This window comes from Tripterygium wilfordii, chromosome 16 (assembly GCF_013401445.1).
Source record: "Tripterygium wilfordii isolate XIE 37 chromosome 16, ASM1340144v1, whole genome shotgun sequence".
Lineage (NCBI taxonomy): Eukaryota > Viridiplantae > Streptophyta > Magnoliopsida > Celastrales > Celastraceae > Tripterygium > Tripterygium wilfordii.
The window spans coordinates 1,921,529-1,940,186 of record NC_052247.1 but is presented as its reverse complement, the minus strand read 5'-3'; the positions used below and the strand labels follow the sequence as shown (position 1 = coordinate 1,940,186).

General features: G+C 37.5%; 6 protein-coding genes across 6 annotated transcripts; all 6 read left to right on the top strand.

The window, feature by feature from the left end:
- The first annotated feature begins 1,827 nt into the window (after positions 1 to 1,827).
- LOC119980360 lies at positions 1,828 to 13,842 on the top strand. The gene is made up of 3 exons (XM_038823033.1): positions 1,828 to 2,529; positions 2,643 to 2,801; positions 13,832 to 13,842. Exons 1-2 carry the CDS (start codon positions 1,861 to 1,863, stop codon positions 2,751 to 2,753), a joined length of 780 nt encoding a protein of 259 aa, XP_038678961.1. The 5' UTR covers positions 1,828 to 1,860; the 3' UTR covers positions 2,754 to 2,801; positions 13,832 to 13,842.
- LOC119980362 lies at positions 6,086 to 7,489 on the top strand. Its single transcript, XM_038823035.1, has 2 exons — positions 6,086 to 6,831; positions 7,190 to 7,489. The coding sequence occupies exons 1-2, from the start codon at positions 6,175 to 6,177 to the stop codon at positions 7,283 to 7,285; spliced, it is 753 nt and encodes a 250-aa protein (XP_038678963.1). The 5' UTR covers positions 6,086 to 6,174; the 3' UTR covers positions 7,286 to 7,489.
- On the top strand, positions 7,964 to 8,714 carry LOC119980364 (SKP1-like protein 1A). The gene has a single exon (XM_038823037.1). It carries the CDS (start codon positions 8,180 to 8,182, stop codon positions 8,633 to 8,635), a length of 456 nt encoding a protein of 151 aa, XP_038678965.1. The 5' UTR covers positions 7,964 to 8,179; the 3' UTR covers positions 8,636 to 8,714.
- LOC119980363 lies at positions 9,550 to 11,154 on the top strand. Its single transcript, XM_038823036.1, has 2 exons — positions 9,550 to 10,549; positions 10,652 to 11,154. The coding sequence occupies exons 1-2, from the start codon at positions 9,938 to 9,940 to the stop codon at positions 10,733 to 10,735; spliced, it is 696 nt and encodes a 231-aa protein (XP_038678964.1). The 5' UTR covers positions 9,550 to 9,937; the 3' UTR covers positions 10,736 to 11,154.
- LOC119980361 lies at positions 12,601 to 13,858 on the top strand. The gene is made up of 2 exons (XM_038823034.1): positions 12,601 to 13,377; positions 13,516 to 13,858. Exons 1-2 carry the CDS (start codon positions 12,715 to 12,717, stop codon positions 13,624 to 13,626), a joined length of 774 nt encoding a protein of 257 aa, XP_038678962.1. The 5' UTR covers positions 12,601 to 12,714; the 3' UTR covers positions 13,627 to 13,858.
- A 2,001-nt stretch (positions 13,859 to 15,859) lies between these two features.
- Positions 15,860 to 17,025, top strand: LOC119981109. Its single transcript, XM_038824112.1, has 2 exons — positions 15,860 to 16,630; positions 16,720 to 17,025. The coding sequence occupies exons 1-2, from the start codon at positions 15,953 to 15,955 to the stop codon at positions 16,828 to 16,830; spliced, it is 789 nt and encodes a 262-aa protein (XP_038680040.1). The 5' UTR covers positions 15,860 to 15,952; the 3' UTR covers positions 16,831 to 17,025.
- The last annotated feature ends 1,633 nt before the right edge of the window (positions 17,026 to 18,658 follow it).

Here is an 18,658-nt window from a genome sequence, read left to right as displayed (position 1 = left end):
AAAAAGCAGGAACCATTAGATTGGCAGCAGTTGATCTCCGCCCTTCATTCAAGTTCTTTACTGTGGTGATAGCTGTCACAGTCACAGGTATTTTTTTTTTGTCGGTAGCACTGTCTATCCTCAACAATTTCAATCCTAACCGATCAGTCATAATACGTAGTTAGACAATGTATATAATAATGAAAATCAATGTAATTAGATAATGTAATAATGAAAATCGATGTAATTAGACAACGCAAATAACGAAATTTAATATAATTAGATAATATGATACTGCTATGATTAATTATCGACGAAAATATTAGGAATATAAATCATTTTTTATTTTTTTTGTTTAGAGTCACAAGTACTTCTTACTTCAAGTTCTTTATAAAGTTTTTTTTGGTGACGATAGAACCAACGAAAACAGGGATAGGGGAACTTATGTTTGAAATTTGACATTCACCATTACATGACTACATCAATCACAAGTCTCTATCTCTGCCATTATGTATTTGATATGGTAAAAATATAAAGAATTAAAATAGAAAATAAATCTAATTAATAAGAAAGTAAAGGGATAGCTTTTTCAAAGTTGTTTGAACCAATAAATATTAAGAAAGTAAAAAAGAAAAAGTGATTAAAAACTAAAAATTACTAAAATTTTTACCTAACCATACTCAGTTGGGCTGGGACCGAATCGTTCCCGTGCCTTAAAACAATGTGTTGTGTCGGCCCTTAGTATAAAAAATGTTAGCCCATACAATGTCGGCTTAGCCCAAACCCGTGATAAAATTTAAAGTACTCGTGAGCCATTGGTTCATGTAGCCATTTATTTTTTACACAAAAAAATCGACGGGGATAAATGTTGAAATGATCCTTGAACTTTCGTGAATGAATCTTTACCTCCTGAACTTAATTTAATATCTCTATATGTAAATGGGCTGGATTGATCTTAAGTTTTTATAATCACTACGCCACAACAACTTTAGTGATATGTGCTTCCCTCTTTACTACTTTTAAAACTTTCAAAAAATTTATACCATATAGACATCCATGCGGGCTTGTCGAGTCGGGCCCGAAACGGCCTGTCATATGTCATGGACAGACCCGTGCGAGTTGAAAATCACAACCTAACCCGCTAAGAGGTGTTGGGTTGGACTGGGTCTAAAACAGTAAAACAATTCATCATATGCCACGGTCTTGTCTGTAAGGGCCGAAAATCCTGATCTAGCCCGCTAAGAGGTACATACACCTCTAAAAACATGTTATGTTTTTAGTATTATGTTCGCGTCACCATAAATATGGAGCACAACCAAGAGAACTAAAAAAAGGGAAAAATACAAATACAAAGACGTCATCGTCGGACACTCCCAGACGGCATTATATTACATTAGACGATCGTCGAATGATGTCGTACTCCACCAGTCTACGCCGGATAACAAAGACTAAACAAAAAACCAACACACATTACAACTTGAATACAATGCAACGATCTTAGCTTCCCCTTTAACAAGAGATGTCGATCTCCCCAATCGATTTTGAAAATGAGAAGAAATATCAATTATCGTTGGGGAAAAAAAAAAAAAAACTAGGACCATCAACGAAAATAAAGTGAAGAACTTGTGTAGGAAGTACCTGTGACTGAAAGTTATCACCACAATGAAGAACTTGTGCAGGAAGTTATAATGGAGGGATGAGATCAACTGCTGCCAATCTAATAATCCAAATGATCCTTGCTTTTCATATTAATCAATCGTCGCATAAACAAATAAAAAAAGCCACTTTTGATTCTTATTATAAAACCCACTTTCCTCTTTGTATTTTACCACTTTCTGGTTCCTTCAATAATACAAGCATCTGACAGACACAGCAGCCGCCATGGATGATGATCCGAACTTGAGCATGAAGCTCCTGATAGACCACAAAGGCCGAAGGGTCCTGTTTGCCGAAGCAGGTAAAGATGTTGTTGACTTTCTATTCAACATTCTGTCATTACCTCTCGGTGCTGTCGCAAGTTATCAAAATCCGAAAGACATGGTGTGGAGCATTGGGAATCTGTACCAGGGTGTTGACGATTTGAATGATCTGCATATGATTTCCAACAAAAACGTGGACTTTCTTATGAACCCAGTAGTAATCACATGCCGTACCACCACAGCAAATTCCAAGTCGCCTCTAATGTTACTGAGTACTGATTATTCTGATCCATCTTCATCAACCAAGAAATACTACTACAAGTGTGCTAACTTCTGTTACAGTAATTGTCGTACATACGTGACTCTTGACCCTAAATCCGTTTGTCCATATTGCTCGACGACAATGTCCTCTCCCCTGACTCTTGTTTCTCCGACCAATGACTGGTCGTCGTCCTCATCCTCGTCTTCTTTTGAGAGTGGTTTTGTGAAGGATTGTGTGACTTATATGATAATGGATGATCTGGTGGTCAAGCCTATGTCTAGTATTTCTAGGATTACTTTGTTTAACAGGTTGAATCTCAAAGAAGTGGGTGCTCTTGAAGAGAAGACTGTCAATCTCACTTTTGATAAGGTGATTAAACATGTACAATCAAGCATGCCAAAAAACTTTTGGGCAATGAGTCCTAATTATTTTGGTTTTATATACTGATGATAATGTTGATTGGGTTTTTCTTTGATTGACAGGTTGGGAAGTTGCTGAAGGCCTCGTTGCAGACTAAGAAAGTGCTAACAAATGTTTTCTTTGAAGAAAAGATGGTGGTAGAAGAGGAGAAATCATTGGAGTCAGTTGAGTGATGCCATTGTAAACTTTACATAGACAATGCAAGGCTGCAGTGATCTGTAGTTCTGTACAGGGCTGTCCATGTATGGTCGGTTATTATTAGTTGGAATATCCGGGCCGAAATTTCGGTTTTCTTACATGTTGAAAACCGGCAGCCGACTGTAAAGGATACTATTCCCATGAAAACCGGTGAAATAGCTTCAGTTATTACGGTTGGTTTTTGGTCTTTGGGTCGAACTTATGGGCTTGATGCCCTTCGGTTAGGCCTTATCTACTGACTCACTCGGCTTACAAAAAATCAAAATCAATAAGCCATGCAGGCTGACGCTCCACTCTGTATTATCTAATTACTACTGCAAATTAACCGAAAGTTAAGGGCGTGATGGAATTGTGTTGCCAAACAGTTGCGAATTTGATCAAGGGAAAGTCGGTGGAGGCGATGCGCGAGGTGTTTCATATCAGGAATAGCGAATTCACTCCAGAGGAAGAAGAGGAAATTCGGAAAACGAATCCATGGGCATTCGAGTGAATTATTCTCTTTTATTTTTCTTGTCGGGCCGATCAAGCCCATTCGGTATTTTAACAGGCCAATGAAGTGGCCTGTTTGAATCGAAATCTATGGCCCATTGGATCCTAGCGTAGCCTATGGGCCTAATGGACCGGGGCCTAATGGGTCATTTATGTACATGGATTTTTTTTTATATTTAATTTAGAGCAAAAATTATAAAATATTATCTCTCGTGTTGAAATTTGGCATTAACTATTACATGAGTACATCACAAGTCACAAAGTCCCTATCTCTGCCTCTATGTATTTGACATGGTAAAAATATAAAGAATTAAAATAGAAAATAAATCTAATTAATAAGAAAGTAAATGGATAGTTTTTTCAAAGTTAATTTGAACCACTAAATATTAAGAAAGTACAAAAAGAAAAAAGAGATTCTAATTATTAATTGCTTTGTACACCAAAAACTAAAAGTTGCTAAAATTTTTACCTAGCCATACTCAGTTGGGCTTGGGCCGAATCGTTCTCGTGCCTTAAAACAGTATGTTGTGTCGTCCTTTAGTATAAAAAATGTTAGTCCATACAATGCCGGTTTAGCCCACACCCATGATAAAATCAACATCCATCTATTTTTTAGATAAGAAAATCAACAAATAGAATTGTAGAAGTTTTGAAATGACCCTTAAACTTTTGTGAATCAATCTTTACCTCCTTAACCTAATCTAGGATCTCTATATGAAAATCGCCTGGATCGATCTTAAGCTTTTATAATCACTACACCACAACAACTTTAGTGATATGTGTTTCCCTCTTTAACACTTTTAAAACTTTCAAAAAATTTATACCATGCAAATTACAGACATCCATGCGGGCTTGTCGAGTCGGACCTGAAACGACCTGTCATATGTCATGGGCAGGCTCGTACAGGTTGGAGGTTGGAAATCCCAACCTAACCCACTAAGAGGTGTTGGGCTGGACTGGGCCTAAAATAGTAAAACAGTTGATCTTCATATGTCAAGATTTGGTCTATAAGGGTCGAAAATTCCAATCCAACCTGTTACGAGGAACATACACCTCTAAAAACATGTTATGTTATAAGTAGTATGTTTACTTTTTTTTTTGAAAAATGTAAGACCTAATTGTATTAAGTTACCCAATAAATTAGGTAATTGAGGCCAATAGACACTTTGGCCACCATAAAGATGGAGTACAACCAATATGACTAAAAAAATAAAAAATAAATGAAAAAATACAAACATAAAGACAATCATTGTCGACACTACCAAAATGACACCTCATTACACCGGACATCGCCAAATAATGCTATACTCCACTGGTTTACGTCGGGTAACAAAGACTAAACAGAAAAACCAACACACATTACAACTTGGATATAATGCAAGGATCTTGATTGTCCCTTCAACAAGAGAGGTCGACCTCCCCAATCGATTTTGAAGAGGAAATTCGGAAACGAATCCATGGGCATTCGAGTGAATTATTCTCTTTTATTTTTCTTGTCGGGCCGATCAAGCCCATTCGGTATTTTAACAGGCCAATGAAGTGGCCTGTTTGAATCGAAATCTATGGCCCATTGGATCCTAGCGTAGCCTATGGGCCTAATGGACCGGGGGCTAATGGGTCATTTACGTACATGGATTTTTTTATATATTTAATTTAGAGCAAAAATTATAAAATATTATCTCATGTGTCGAAATTTGGCATTCACTATTACATGAGTACATCCCAAGTCCCAAGTCCCTATCTCTGCCTCTATGTATTTGACATGGTAAAACTATAAAGAATTAAAATAGAAAATAAATCTAATTAATAAGAAAGTAAATGGATAGTTTTTTCAAAGTTATTTGAACCAATAAATATTAAGAAAGTAAAAAAGAAAAAAGAGATTCCAATTATTAATTGGTTTGTACACCAAAAACTAAAAATTGCTAAAATTTTTACCTAGCCATACTAAGTTCGGCTTGGGCCGAATCGTTCCCGTGCCTTAAAACAGTGTGTTGTGTTGGCCCCTAGTATAAAAAATGTTAGCCCGTACAATGCCGACTTAGCCCAAACCCGCAATAAAATCAACATTCATCTATTAATTACACAAGAAAATCAACAGGTAGAATTGTAGAAGTTTTGAAATGACTCTTGAACTTTCGTGAATGGATCTTTACCTCTTAAACCTAATTTTGGATCTCTATATGTAAATGGCCTGGATCGATCTTAAGCTTTTATAATCACTACACCACAACAACTTTAGTGATACGTGTTTCCCTCTTTAAAACTTTCAAAAATTTTATACCATATAAATTACAGACATCCATGCGGGCTTGTTGAGTCTGACCCGAAACGACATGTCATATGTCAATGGCAGGCTCGTACAGGTTGGAGGTTGGAAATCCCAACCTAACCCACTAAGAGGTCATTGTCAGACACTGCCAAAACGATACCGCATTACACCGGACATCGCCAAATGATGTTGTACTCCATCGGTTTACGTCAGGTAACAAAGATTAAACCAGAAAAACCAACACACATTTCAACTTCGATATAATGCAAGGATCTTGGTTGTCCCTTCAACAAGAGAGGTCGACCTTCCCAATAGATTTTGAAGATGATGTGAAATATCAATACTTACACTATAAAGAACTTGTGTAGGAAGTACCTATGACTGAAAGTTACCACAATGAAGAACTTGTGCAGGAAGTTATAATGGAGGGCTGAGATCAACTGCTGCCAATCTAATAATCCAAATGATCCTTGCTTTTTGTTATATCAGCAATCACTTTTCGTATTAATCAATCATTGCATAAACAATTTAAAAACCCACTTTTGATCCTTATTAAAAACCCACTTTCCTCTTCGTATTTTACCACTTTCTGATTCTGTCAATAACACAAGCATCTGACAGACACAGCAGCCGCCATGGATGATGATCCGTTCTTGAGCTTGAAGCTCCTGATGGACCACAAAAGCCGAATGGTCCTCTTTGCTGAAGCAAGTAAAGATGTTGTTGATTTTCTATTCAGCATTCTGTCATTACCTCTCGGTGCTGTGGCAAGCTATCAAAATCCGAGACAAATGGCGTGGAGCATTGGGAATCTGTACCGGAGTATGGAAGATTTGAGGGATTTGCATATGATTCCCAACAAAAACATAGACTTTCTCGTGAACGGAGTAGTAGTCACGTACCCTACTGATACTACAAGTTCTGAATCGCCTCCAATGTTACTGAGTACTGCTGAACAATCATCACCAACCAAGAAATCCTACTATAAGTGTGCTGCTAACTCCGGTTACAGTAATTGTCGTTCATATGTGACTCTTGACCCCAAATCCATTTGTCCGTATTGCTCCACGACGATGTCCTCTCCCCTGACCCTTGTTTCTCCGACCAATGAAGGGTCGTCGTCGTCTTCTTTTGAGGGTGGTTTTGTGAAGGGGGGTGTGAGTTACATGATAATGGATGATCTGGTGGTGAAGCCTATGTCTACTATTTCTAGCATTGCTTTGTTCGACAGGTTGAATCTCAAAGAAGTGGATGCTCTTGAAGAGAAGACTGTCAATCTCACCATTGATAAGGTAATCAAACAAGTTCAATTTTTAGCATCAATTAAGCATGTCAAAAACTTTTGCGCATGACCGCATGAGTCTGTTAGAAATCTCAACCTACCCACATCAGCAATATTGTTCGCTTTAAGTTTATTGATCCCTAAAGATACATCGAACCCGCACGACTGTGTTATTCCTTAGGCCGTGGCACTTAATACTACTTAGGCCCAATGGAAAGACTTTGTTGATGGAGAGGAGGTGAGACTTTACTTATAAACCATAACAATATGGGACGTTTTATCAAGTCTTGAGAGAGTCCTAATTATTTTGGTATTATATACTCATGGTGATGATGTTGATTGGGTTTTTTTCCCCCCCTGTTTTACAGGTTGAGAAGTTGCTGAGGGCCTCGTTGCAGACCAAGAATGTGCTAAATTATGTTTTCTTTAAAGAAAGATGGTGCGATCGGCATCAATACACTTGAAATGAGGCTCAGCATGCGAACGTTCACATGTGAGAAGCTGCATGTGTGTGTGTGTGTATATATATAATGTTGCTAATCTTCATTTTTCTTGGCTGCACTCTGTTTGTGTTTGTTGAAAAATGTTTTGGAATATCTCAGTAATGTTTAGGTTGTTTTTGGGGTTTGAATCTATGCTCACATGTATCATTTTGGGATGAATTTGAATAGAACATCTAGCAACTACTAATAGATTTTTAGTGCTGCAAATCATAATTTCAATAGAGTAACGAATTTCAATTAGGACTCTATAAATAATTAAATATTATAATTAAAAACGTGGAATACCTTTGATCATAAAAGCAATGTTTAAATATTGGTCGGGTACGTACAAGTTTAACTAGTTAATCTGAATACCATACTCCTCATAATACGAAACTACGAATCAACCTAAAATATTATACTATGCTGTATCGCTCAAATACCGATCAAAATCGGTTTAATAGCAAATGTAGCTATACAAAAATACACTCCTCGCGAATTAAATCCACCCAATTACAACACCCAAGCCACTAGTTAGAATGATAAATAAGGATGATGTATATCATCATGATAATCAGGTTCGAATCTCTCTCCCTGTCTCAAGAACAAAAGAAAAACCCAAAAAAAAAAAAGAAAAAAAGAGTCCAACTGCACGTGCTCCTCACATGATTAACTCTATACGTCAATTGCACAAATGTGCTTGGCGGTCAAAAGCCCAAATTATAATTCGAGTAGAAATCCCAATCCAAGGGCGATTTAGAAAAACTCACTTATAAATTCTTTCTCAAACTTCACAAATTCTCATTACAATCAGTTTCCTCACCTTTCAATTTCAGTTTCGCTCTGCGTGTGTTGTATCTTCGATCGATCACAACAATGTCGAGCGCAAAGAAGATCGTGTTGTTGAGTTCCGATGGGGAGAAATTCGAGGTAGACGAAGCGGTAGCACGGCAGGCTCAGGTCTTGAAGAACATGATAGAGGACGGTTGCGCCGATGATGTGATTCCTTTACCCGTCGCGAAAGCCAAGACACTCGCTCTGGTATTCCAGTATTGCAAAAAGCATGTGGAAGACAAGGATGCGAAGGAAGAACTCGATTCGTTCGACGCCGAGTTCATGAAGATTGACACCACCACTCTGTATCATCTAATTACGACTGCAAATTACCTGGAAGTTAAGGGCTTGATGGAATTGTGCTGTCAAACTGTTGCGAATTCGATCAAGGGAAAGTCGGTGGAGGCGATGCGCGAGATGTTTCACATCAGGAATAGCGATTTCACTCCCGAGGAAGAAGAGGAAATTCGGAACACGAATCCATGGGCATTCGATTGATTATATTCTCATTGTTTTCTCTTCGTGTCGGGCCTATCAAGCCCATTCTGTATTTTAACGGGCCAATGGAGTGACCTGGCCTGTTTGAATAAAAATCGAGGGCCCATCCTAGCGTAGTCAAATGGGCCTAATGATCAGTGTCTTAATAGGTCAACTATGTAACAGGAATTTTTTAATTTAATTAGAGCAAAAATTATAATATTATATCATGTTATTGATTATTATTATTTTACAATTGGTTGAAATTTGGCATTCAACTATCAAATGAGTACATCCCAAATCACGAGTCTCAATTCTGTTGGCACTAACTAACCATTTTTTTTTCAATTTTTTGACTAATTTTATTATGTATATGCAAGGGCGGAGTCAAGAAGTCATGTTGGGATTGACTAATATTAAAACAATAATTGCTTTGATGTTCGTTCTCATAAATTAACCAAAAATGTTAACATAAATAATATTAAAGTTGTGATCAAGGGACATCTAGTGTTTTTCAACGCACCAAAAAATTTATGAAAGATCATAAATGTATATTATTTATTTAATATGACGAATCTAACGATTTTTTTTTCAAACAAAAATCAAAATTAAAAAAATCATATATTGTCAAACAAACTATGAAAATATTTGGCGATACTTATAAAGCTAACATTAGCGTATAGTTAATTTTATCATACGCTGGCGTATCTTCAAAATAAACTTTGGGGTGTTTATTGATATTTGTAGAACAAAGTAACTGACATTAGATTTTATTTTTTTTAAATTCAAGGTATGAGGAGGGGTTGGACTCGAACACACGTCCTAATGGGTGATCAATCATTACATATAATGTAATTGACGTTTAACCAACTACTTATTTGCAAATGACATTAGAATTTGATCATATACTAGTGTATTTTTAAAATAAACTCCTTGGTGGAACATATATAATTTTGGTACCAAATGCTCTAAGCCAACATACACAAACAAAAGAGATCCTAAACGTGTGAAATGGCGCCAAGAATCGGCATCAATCCTTTTAGGGTGAAACTGCCGCCAAGAACCGCCATTGATCCGACCTTAAATCGCGCACGTCAAGAATGGAACCCAAATCGCCTCTACAGAAATGGCACAGTTTAATTACTTGCGAAACTGACTCTCCGATCCGATAGTCTTCCCAATCCTTGCCATTCATCTATAAAGGAGGACCTTTGTAGGGCTTTTTGAGGCATATCAACAAACACTTGATAGGCGCAGCTATATCCCAGTCTCCCTGCATCTCACCTCTCTTCGTCCCCGTTTGACACCAGTGACCCAGTTTCCATGGCAGATCCAGATTTGAGCATGAAGCTTTTGGTAGACACCAAAGGCCGCAGGATCCTATTCGCTGAAGCCAGTAAGGACGTAGTTGATTTTCTCTTCAACTTACTCTCCCTGCCTCTAGGTACTAGTACAAGAATTCTGACACCGAAAGGAATGGTGGGTGGCATTGGAAATCTGTACCAGAGCATAGAGGATCTGAAAGACACATATATGTTGCCTGGAAAAAGCAAAGACAGTCTTTTGAAGCCAGCAATTCCAAACAAGTCTCCTCTCTCGTTGACGAGTGACCAATCGTCGGAACCGAAATCGTTTTATAGGTGTTCCAACACCAATTATAGCAGCTGTCGCCAGTATGTGACTCGTGACCCAAAAGCCAATTGTCCGAATTGCAAGTCCGCCATGGCGGCTTCGGCGACCTATGTTGATTCAGTGAATGAAGTGTCATCCTCTGCTGAAGGTGGGTTTGTGAAAGGAGTGGTGACTTACATGATTATGGATGATCTGGAGGTGAAGCCCATGTCGACTATCTCTGGTATTACCGTGTTGAACAAGTTCAATGTGAAGGAACTCGGTTCTCTAGAAGAGAAAGTTATTAACTTGACAATTGATGAGGTAATTTGGAAATTCTCCCTTTCATTCATTTCCTTTCCTTTTGCTGATGATGCTTGTTGTGCCTTATGATATATGTTTATTGATTTTTGTGTTGTTTGACAGGGTAAGAAATTGCTGAGTGCTGCTCTGCAATCTAAGACAGTGCTAACAGATGTTTTCTTTGAAGAAAAGATCACATTAGACTGATGGCTTTTATAATATGTAAACATTCACATCAAATTATCTAAATACGGGTATATCTATAAAATAAGGAACAATCATATAGAATTATTTCTTTGCTACTAGTAAAATAAAATAAATAATAAACTCTCAGAAACCCAAAATCATTTTCATCTCTTTCCCTCCGATCTTTCTCCAGCATCCTCTTCTTTCTTCGTTCATTGTCGACGCTCGCCGGACACATATCCTTGCTCCTCGTCTCTCGAGCTTGTTAATAAAAAGTTTTACTTTGGTGAGAAACAAATCTAATTTTGGTGAGATCGAATGGAGTACTGAACTTCCTCCATGTATATACAGATGTTCATCCCCTCTTTGCAATTGTAGAATTCAAGACGAAATTGAACTAGAACCTCTCGATGTTGATTATCGAAAAATAAGGGCAGCCCCATCTCCTCTCATTAAGAGAGGCGCACACAGAAATGAGGTTGGGACCTTCTCATATTATTTATGGTTTTAGATTTTTTTAATAAATTTTATTATATTAATAGAATAAGAAAGGAAAGAGAAAAATTATATTATGTTAATGATATAGATGATATGATAGGTAATCTGATGCACTGTTGATTGGATAGAAAATCTATAAAATAGGAGAAAATGATATTTTATCTATATTTTAACGAACCTGTTAAGAGAAACTGATGTAGATGCTCTAAGATTCACTTGATCTAGGTTTTGGGGATTTTGTTGAGAGGTAGCTAATTGGCATTTTCTTTGGTGTTGGCTGTTGGGGATGATGTTTTGATCTGCAAAAGCTCATAAAGTCTTGCCTTTTAATGGCGAACTCTATATTTTGCCTTTTAATGATGAACTCTGTATATGTTAATGGGAAGAATGCTTGCTACGTTATGATCTTAGTTGTGATCCGAGATAACTCCTTTTATTATCATTGCTTATGTCCTAGGGGTATGTGGTTGTTTTCAATATAAGAATTTGCTTGATACATTTGACTAGGGTTTTTAATCCTTAAATATAAGCTATCTAGATATCCGAAAATATAACTTTATCTCTGTATAAAAATAACCGATCCACATCAATAATATTGTACCATATGGCGGGGGCGGACACCCCCAACCTATACTAATAGAGTGATGAACAACTAGTTATCACCACTCACACAATTTCCTCTTTTCTTAGAATTTGTAGATGTTAGATAATATTTATAATATGAGCCATTATTTAAGAATGTGTTGAGTATTAGATTACAGGTACACGCTGACATATTCTCCTAGTGTTAGACAATCTAAGAAATAAAGAAGAAAAAGAACAATAATAATACCTTACCTATAGGTCCTCTTCTGCGAGTGTGTTAGCGAATGAACTTTTAAGGTAACATGGGCCTAAATTAGGCTCACAACACAAGTGGGTACGAGTCCATCGTATTATACCAGACATCGTCGAACAACTTAAAGATTAAAAAAAAAAACAAATTATGAAAACAAAAACACTAAAATTGGACGTTATTAGACATTATTGGACGACATCGTATTACATCAGACATCGTCGTCGGATAACAAAAACTAAACATGAAAAACACACACAGATTGCAACTTGAATTTACAAGAGAGATCAAACTCTCTAGATCTGAAAATCTCATCATTAAAAATTCGAATATATGTTGTCGGAGTACAGCGAAAACGACGATAAAGGAAATAACTTGTGTAGGAAGTATCTGTGTGATTGGGACATTTATCACCACAATAAAGAACTTGTGGAGGAAGTTAAAATGAAGGGCTAGGATCAACTACTGCCAATCTAATGATCCAAATGATCCTTGCCTTTTGTTATATCAACATGACTTTTCATATTAATCACATAAACAAATAAAGAAACAAGCCACTTTGAAACTTATTTAAATACCCACTTTCCCCTTTGGCTTTCACAATATTTCACCACTTTGTTAATAATACAAAGCATTAAGCATCTGATCGACGCAGTAGTCACTAGTCATGGCTGATGATCCGAAGTTGAGCATGAAGCTCCTGATAGACCACAAAGGCCGAAGGGTCCTGTTTGCCGAAGCAGGTAAAGATGCCGTTGATTTTCTATTCAGCAGTCTGTCGTTGCCTCTTGGTGCTGTCGCAAGCCTTAAAAATTGGAAAGACACGGTTTGGAGCATTGGGAATCTGTACCAGAGTGTTCAAGATTTGAAGGATCTGCATATGATCCCCAACGAAAAGATGGACTTTCTTGTGAACAAAGTAGTAGCCACATACCCTACTACTGCAAATTCTAATTCGCCTCCACTGTTATTGAGTACCGATCAATCTTCATCAACCGAGAAATCCTACTACAAGTGTGCGTACTTCGGTTACAGTAATTGTCGTACATATGTGACTCTTGACCCCAAATCCGTTTGTCCGTATTGCTCGACGGCGATGTCCTCTCCGCTGACCCTTGTTCGTCCGACCAATGAAGGGTCGTCGTTGTCTTCATCGTCGTCTTCTTATTTTAAGAGTGGTTTTGTAAAGGATAGTGTGACTTACATGATAATGGATGATCTGGTGGTGAAGCCTATGTCTACCATTTCTAGCATTACTTTGTTTAACAGGTTGAATCTCAAAGAAGTTGATGCGCTGGAAGAGAAGACGGTCAATCTCACCATTGATAAGGTAATTAAACAAGTACAATTTGTAGCATCTTGCAGCTCCATTGCACCATAATTGTCAAAAACTTTTGGGCATGAATTCTCATTATTTTGGTTTTATATACTCATGATAATGTTGATTGGGTTTTCCTCTGATTGACAGGGTTGGAAGTTGCTGATGGCCGCGTTGCAGACTAAGAAAGTGCTAACAAATGTTTTCTTTGAAGAAAAGATGGTGGTTGAAGAGGAGAAATCATTGGAGTCAGTTGAGTGATGTCATTGTAATTTGTGAACTTTACATAGGCAATGCAAGGTTGGGAATTTAGTTAATCTTCAGTTTTCTTGGCTGCAGTGATGAGTATGTATTTGTTGGAAACTGTTTTGGAATATCTCAGTAATGTTTTAGTTGTTGTTTTCTGGGTGGTCAAGTTAGGGGGTTTGAATCCTTGTTCAGATGTAACATTTTGGGATGAATCTAGTGTGTGTTTTCTGTTTGAATCCTTTTACAATTATTGTTACAGTTTCTGGCTTTATGCAATGTAATGTAGATGGACCTTTCTTACTGGGGAGTTCTCAAACTAGACAAAAATGCCCGTCTTTGGTTGATTTGGCTTACAAGAAGAGAAAACAGAGGATTATTAAGTAGCAAGAGTGGGTATGGACTATGGAGGCGTTGGTGTTTGGGCTTTAGGGATTTGATTTGGCTTACAAGAAGAGAAAGCAGAGGATTATTAAGTAGCAAGAGTGGGTATGGACTATGGAGGCGTTGGTGTTTGGGCTTTAGGGATGATAGCTTAGGTTTAGGGTAATAACGGGTCGTTGGCTGAGATGGAAACTTGACCACGATAATTCTTAATCGAAGTTGAAAGTCGTGAGTTCAAGTCACATGGATGTTTCTATTATCCCAATTTGCAAGCTGGCCATTCCGGATTGGCTCACTTTACATCTCTATATATAGGTGGACTGGATCAAACTTGAGTCTATAGGTGGACTGGATCAAACTTGAGTCTTTACTCCTTGGAGCAACTCCGATGTGCTAAAACCTTATTCCAGCACCTTGTAATAATGCAGTAGAGAGGTTTTTTCCTGGGCCAAACCCATTTAAAACGGGTGTTATTTTAGCACTCTCTTTCGAGTGATGATTTTTGAGCTTGAAATGATATTTTGATGGTTTTTTTTTTTTAAAGGCCCATAGGCCACACACACGCTAAACCATGTCCGAGGGGCATGAAGGTCATCACAGCGGATGGAAAACTATCCAAATCTCAAACCACTGGTGAGAATGGAACCCTGGACCTCAAGGTCCTGGGCAGACAACCTGACCAACCAGGCTACCTCCCATTCTCTGCTATTTTGATAGTTAAAGCCATACATCACCCAATGTAACACTCCCTTTTGGAGTTGCTCTTAGTAGACATAGACAAAACAAACCAAACTTAGGGCTAGTTTGGTAAAACTTTTTGAAAATAACAAATATGCTAACAGAAATGTTGGTAGCAGAAATGATGGACAATTTTAGTAACAGATATGTTACATGAATGTTTGGTTGTGTTTGGTTGAACTTTTGCTGGTAACATTTATGTTATGTAGCATATTATAACAAATTACGTGCAGGGGTATTATGTATTTTAGTTGTAACATAGACATACACATAAAAATTAATTTGTAAAATAAAGATAATTAATTAAAATATTTATAAATAGTTAAAAAAACATAGTTAAATATTTTTTGTCTTACAATATTCATTATGTTTTTTTTTATATAAATAACACTATTATATTTTTAAAAAAAAACCTAACTTCCCAAACCCATTTGGACTTCTAAGTTCCATCTCGTCCCTGTCTCTCACTACCCAATTGGAGGGTTATTTTTGGAATTCTATTAATTATGTGAGGACAATTTGGTAATAAATGTCAAAATGCTGATAAAATTGTCCCCAAAGGAAGCATCTTGAAAAAGCTTTAAAATGCTAGAGAAATTACCTCATAATTTATGTCCGAAAATTGTTGTTTGGCAAGTCTATAACATTTATAGTAGATGCTAGTATAAAAGCAGATAAAAATGCTAAACCAAACGGGCCTTTATAACCACTAGACTACAACAACTTTAATAGTATGTGTTTCTCTCTTTAATATTTTTAAAACCTTCTACTTTTTATTACCATACAGACCTAACCATGGGGGCCTGTCGGGCCCGAAATGATATATGGTATGTCACGGGTCAAAAATCCCAACCCAACCCACCACTAAGAGGTGTTGGGCTAGGCCGTTCCGGGCCGATAGCCGAACTACACCTCAAAGAACATGTTAACCTCCAAGTTGTTTGTAGATGGAGGGCCCGCATTAGGAATAGGATGCTCTACAATGAACAACTTGTGTATGAAGTTAAAATGAAGGGCTTTGATCAACTGCTGCCAATCTAACGATCCCAAATGACCTTCGTTTTTGTTATATCAGCAATCACTTTTCATATTAATCAATCACATAAATAAATAAATAAATAAAAAGAGCGACTTTTGATCCTTATTTAAAACCCACTTTCCTCTTCGTCTTTCACAACTTTCAGTCTGGTTCCTTCAACAATACAAGCATCTGATAGTCATGGCTGATGATCTGAACTTGAGCATGAAGCTTCTGATAGACCCCAAAGGCCGCAGGGTCCTGTTTGCCGAAGCAGGTAAGGATGCTGTTGATTTTCTATTCAGCATTCTTTCATTGACTCTTGGTAGTGTCGCAAGTTGTAAAAATCCGCTGTGGAGCATTGGGAATCTGTACCAGAGCATTGAAGATTTGAAGGATCTGCATATGATTTCCAAAAAAAACATCGACTTTCTTGTGAACCCAGTGCTAATCACATGCCCTACTACTACTGCAAATTCTAATTCCCCTCTAAGGTTACTGAGTGCTGATCAATCATCACAAACAAAGAAATCCTACTACAAGTGTCCTGCTAACTATGGTTACAGTAATTGTCGTACATATGTGACTCTTGATCCCAAATCCCTTTGTCCACAATGCTCGACGACGATGTCCTCTCCCCTGAGCCTTGTTTCTCCGAGAAATGAAGGGTCTTCGTCGTCCTCGTCGTCCTCCTCCTCCTCCTCTTCTTCTTCTTATTTTGAGAGTGGTTTTGTGAAGGATCGTGTGACTTATATGATAATGGATGATCTGGTGGTGAAGCCTATGTCTACTATTTCTAGCATTACTTTGTTTAACAGGTTAAATCTCAAAGAAATGGGTGCTCTTGAAGAGAAGACTGTCACTCTCACTGTTGATAAGGTAATTAAACAAGTACAATTTGTAGCATCAATCAAGCACGTCAAAAATTGGCAATTGTACCATGGTTTTTTTTTTTCTCTGACTGACAGGTTGGGAAGTTGCTGAAGGCCGCGTTGCAGACTAAGAAAGTGCTAACAAATGTTTTCTTTGAAGAAAAGATAGTGGTTGAAGAGGAGAAATCATTGGAGTCAGTTGATTGATGCCATTGTAATTAGTAAACTTTACATAGGCAATGCAAGGTTGGGAATTTAGTTAATCTTCAGTTTTCTTTTCTGCAGTGATCTGTATGTGTGTGTTGGAAACTGTTTTGTAATATCTCAATAATGTAAGAAGTTGTTTTTGAATCCTTGTTCAGGTGTATCATATTGGGATGAATGTAGTGTGTTTTTTTTTTCCCTGTTTGAATCCTTTTACAGTTATTGTTACAGTTGCTGCAATGTAATGTTAATGTAGATGGACCTTTCTTACTGGGGTGTCCTCAAACGAGACAAAAATGCTTATCTTTGGTTGCTTTGGCTTACAAGAAGAGAAGAACAGAGGAGGATAATTAAGAAGAAAGAGTGTGTATGGACTACGGAGGTGCTGGTGTTATTTTATTTATGTTTATTATATCTTAAGAGTTGGGGTTTAATTTTTTGGGGTTAGGTTTTAGCAACATGCATAGATATTGAAGACAAAATCAACATCTTTCCCTGCTTCTGCAAACAGGAGCTTGTGCTTTTTTTTGATGTCTATGAAAAGCTTGAAGCTCAGAGTATGAGTAGATGCCATGGCCATTTGTGTATTTTACATGGATTGTGAGCAAAATTGGTGGTTTTTTATAAACCCTGTCTCCTGACTCCTCATCTCCACAGGTCTACACATTTATCACCTAATCTTTGAAATTCAGCAATCAATCACTACACTCAACTTAATTGCTTCTCAAACCATGGAAGTTGTTTCAGTATTTTCATTTGATGGTTGGTTTTTACAATGAAATGGGTGCCCTTGAAATATTAGCCAGGACTGGCCCTTAGGTTTTCAGATTCGCAGGCCGACTCGGCCCGGCCGGTGAGTCCAAACGAGTTGGCCATTCCGGATGAGCTCACTTTACATCTCTATATAGAGGTGGACTGGATCAAACTTGAGTCTTTACTCCTTAGAGCAACTCCAATGTGCTAAAACCTTATTTCAGCACGTTAAAATAGTGTGATAGAGGAGTGTTAAAATGCATTTGTTCCAATGAATGGTGCTAAATGGGGTGTTCAAAGTTTTTTTTTCCCTGGGTCAAACCCATTTAAAACTCACGATATCTACTTTAAATACAATTTCTCTCCATTTATAGCTCCTCTCATTCTTTTCAATAAATTTTTAGCACCCCACAACCCAAAGCGTTATTTTAGCACCTCATTTAACACTCCTTCGAGTAATGATTTTTGAACTTGAAGTGTTGTTTTGATAGTTAAAACCATACATCACCCAAAACTTTATCCCTCATAAGTCCATTTTCATTTTTTTTCAAAGATATTTAGATCTAATATGATTTCTTATCTTCTCTCTATATTGCATCTCTTTCATCACTGCATCTTTCTCTCTCCTATTATATCTCGCTCATGCGTCTCAGTGATGGGAGTCTAACGATAGTGGTGGTGTAGCCACCCGTCGTCAAAATAGGTCGGATCTGACGCTTTTGTCTTGTGGTGGTCTTGGCTTTCCAATCGTTTTCCGGCTAAATAAATGGCCGTTGGTGGTTGTGGAAGGTCGGAGTATGTACATGTTGATGTGAGCTTCAGTTTAGGTTGGATACCAACGGACAACAATTAACATACTAGTGGTACAGTACAGGGATAATTTTTGGACTGAACCTACGTGTCCAAAAGTTTCACAAGTGGTATCGACTTGAAATTTTTCCATTTTCTTATATCATACAGACCTAACCATGCAGGCTTGTCGGACTCGAAACGATCTATCGTATGTCACAGGTCAGGAATCACAACTCAACCCACTAAGAGGTGTTGGGCCAGGCCGATAGCCGAACGACACCTCTTA

What these genes read in the sequence shown, in the direction of transcription:
- LOC119980360 (XM_038823033.1), top strand. Translation starts at nt 1,861, where the DNA reads ATGGATGATGATCCGAACTTGAGCATGAAGCTCCTGATAGACCACAAA. An exon ending in TCAATCTCACTTTTGATAAG is followed by an intron (nt 2,530 to 2,642) that starts GTGATTAAACAT and finishes TTTGATTGACAG; the next exon opens with GTTGGGAAGTTGCTGAAGGC.
- LOC119980362 (XM_038823035.1), top strand. Translation starts at nt 6,175, where the DNA reads ATGGATGATGATCCGTTCTTGAGCTTGAAGCTCCTGATGGACCACAAA. An exon ending in TCAATCTCACCATTGATAAG is followed by an intron (nt 6,832 to 7,189) that starts GTAATCAAACAA and finishes CCTGTTTTACAG; the next exon opens with GTTGAGAAGTTGCTGAGGGC.
- LOC119980364 (XM_038823037.1), top strand. Translation starts at nt 8,180, where the DNA reads ATGTCGAGCGCAAAGAAGATCGTGTTGTTGAGTTCCGATGGGGAGAAA.
- LOC119980363 (XM_038823036.1), top strand. Translation starts at nt 9,938, where the DNA reads ATGGCAGATCCAGATTTGAGCATGAAGCTTTTGGTAGACACCAAAGGC. An exon ending in TTAACTTGACAATTGATGAG is followed by an intron (nt 10,550 to 10,651) that starts GTAATTTGGAAA and finishes GTTGTTTGACAG; the next exon opens with GGTAAGAAATTGCTGAGTGC.
- LOC119981109 (XM_038824112.1), top strand. Translation starts at nt 15,953, where the DNA reads ATGGCTGATGATCTGAACTTGAGCATGAAGCTTCTGATAGACCCCAAA. An exon ending in TCACTCTCACTGTTGATAAG is followed by an intron (nt 16,631 to 16,719) that starts GTAATTAAACAA and finishes TCTGACTGACAG; the next exon opens with GTTGGGAAGTTGCTGAAGGC.
- LOC119980361 (XM_038823034.1), top strand. Translation starts at nt 12,715, where the DNA reads ATGGCTGATGATCCGAAGTTGAGCATGAAGCTCCTGATAGACCACAAA. An exon ending in TCAATCTCACCATTGATAAG is followed by an intron (nt 13,378 to 13,515) that starts GTAATTAAACAA and finishes TCTGATTGACAG; the next exon opens with GGTTGGAAGTTGCTGATGGC.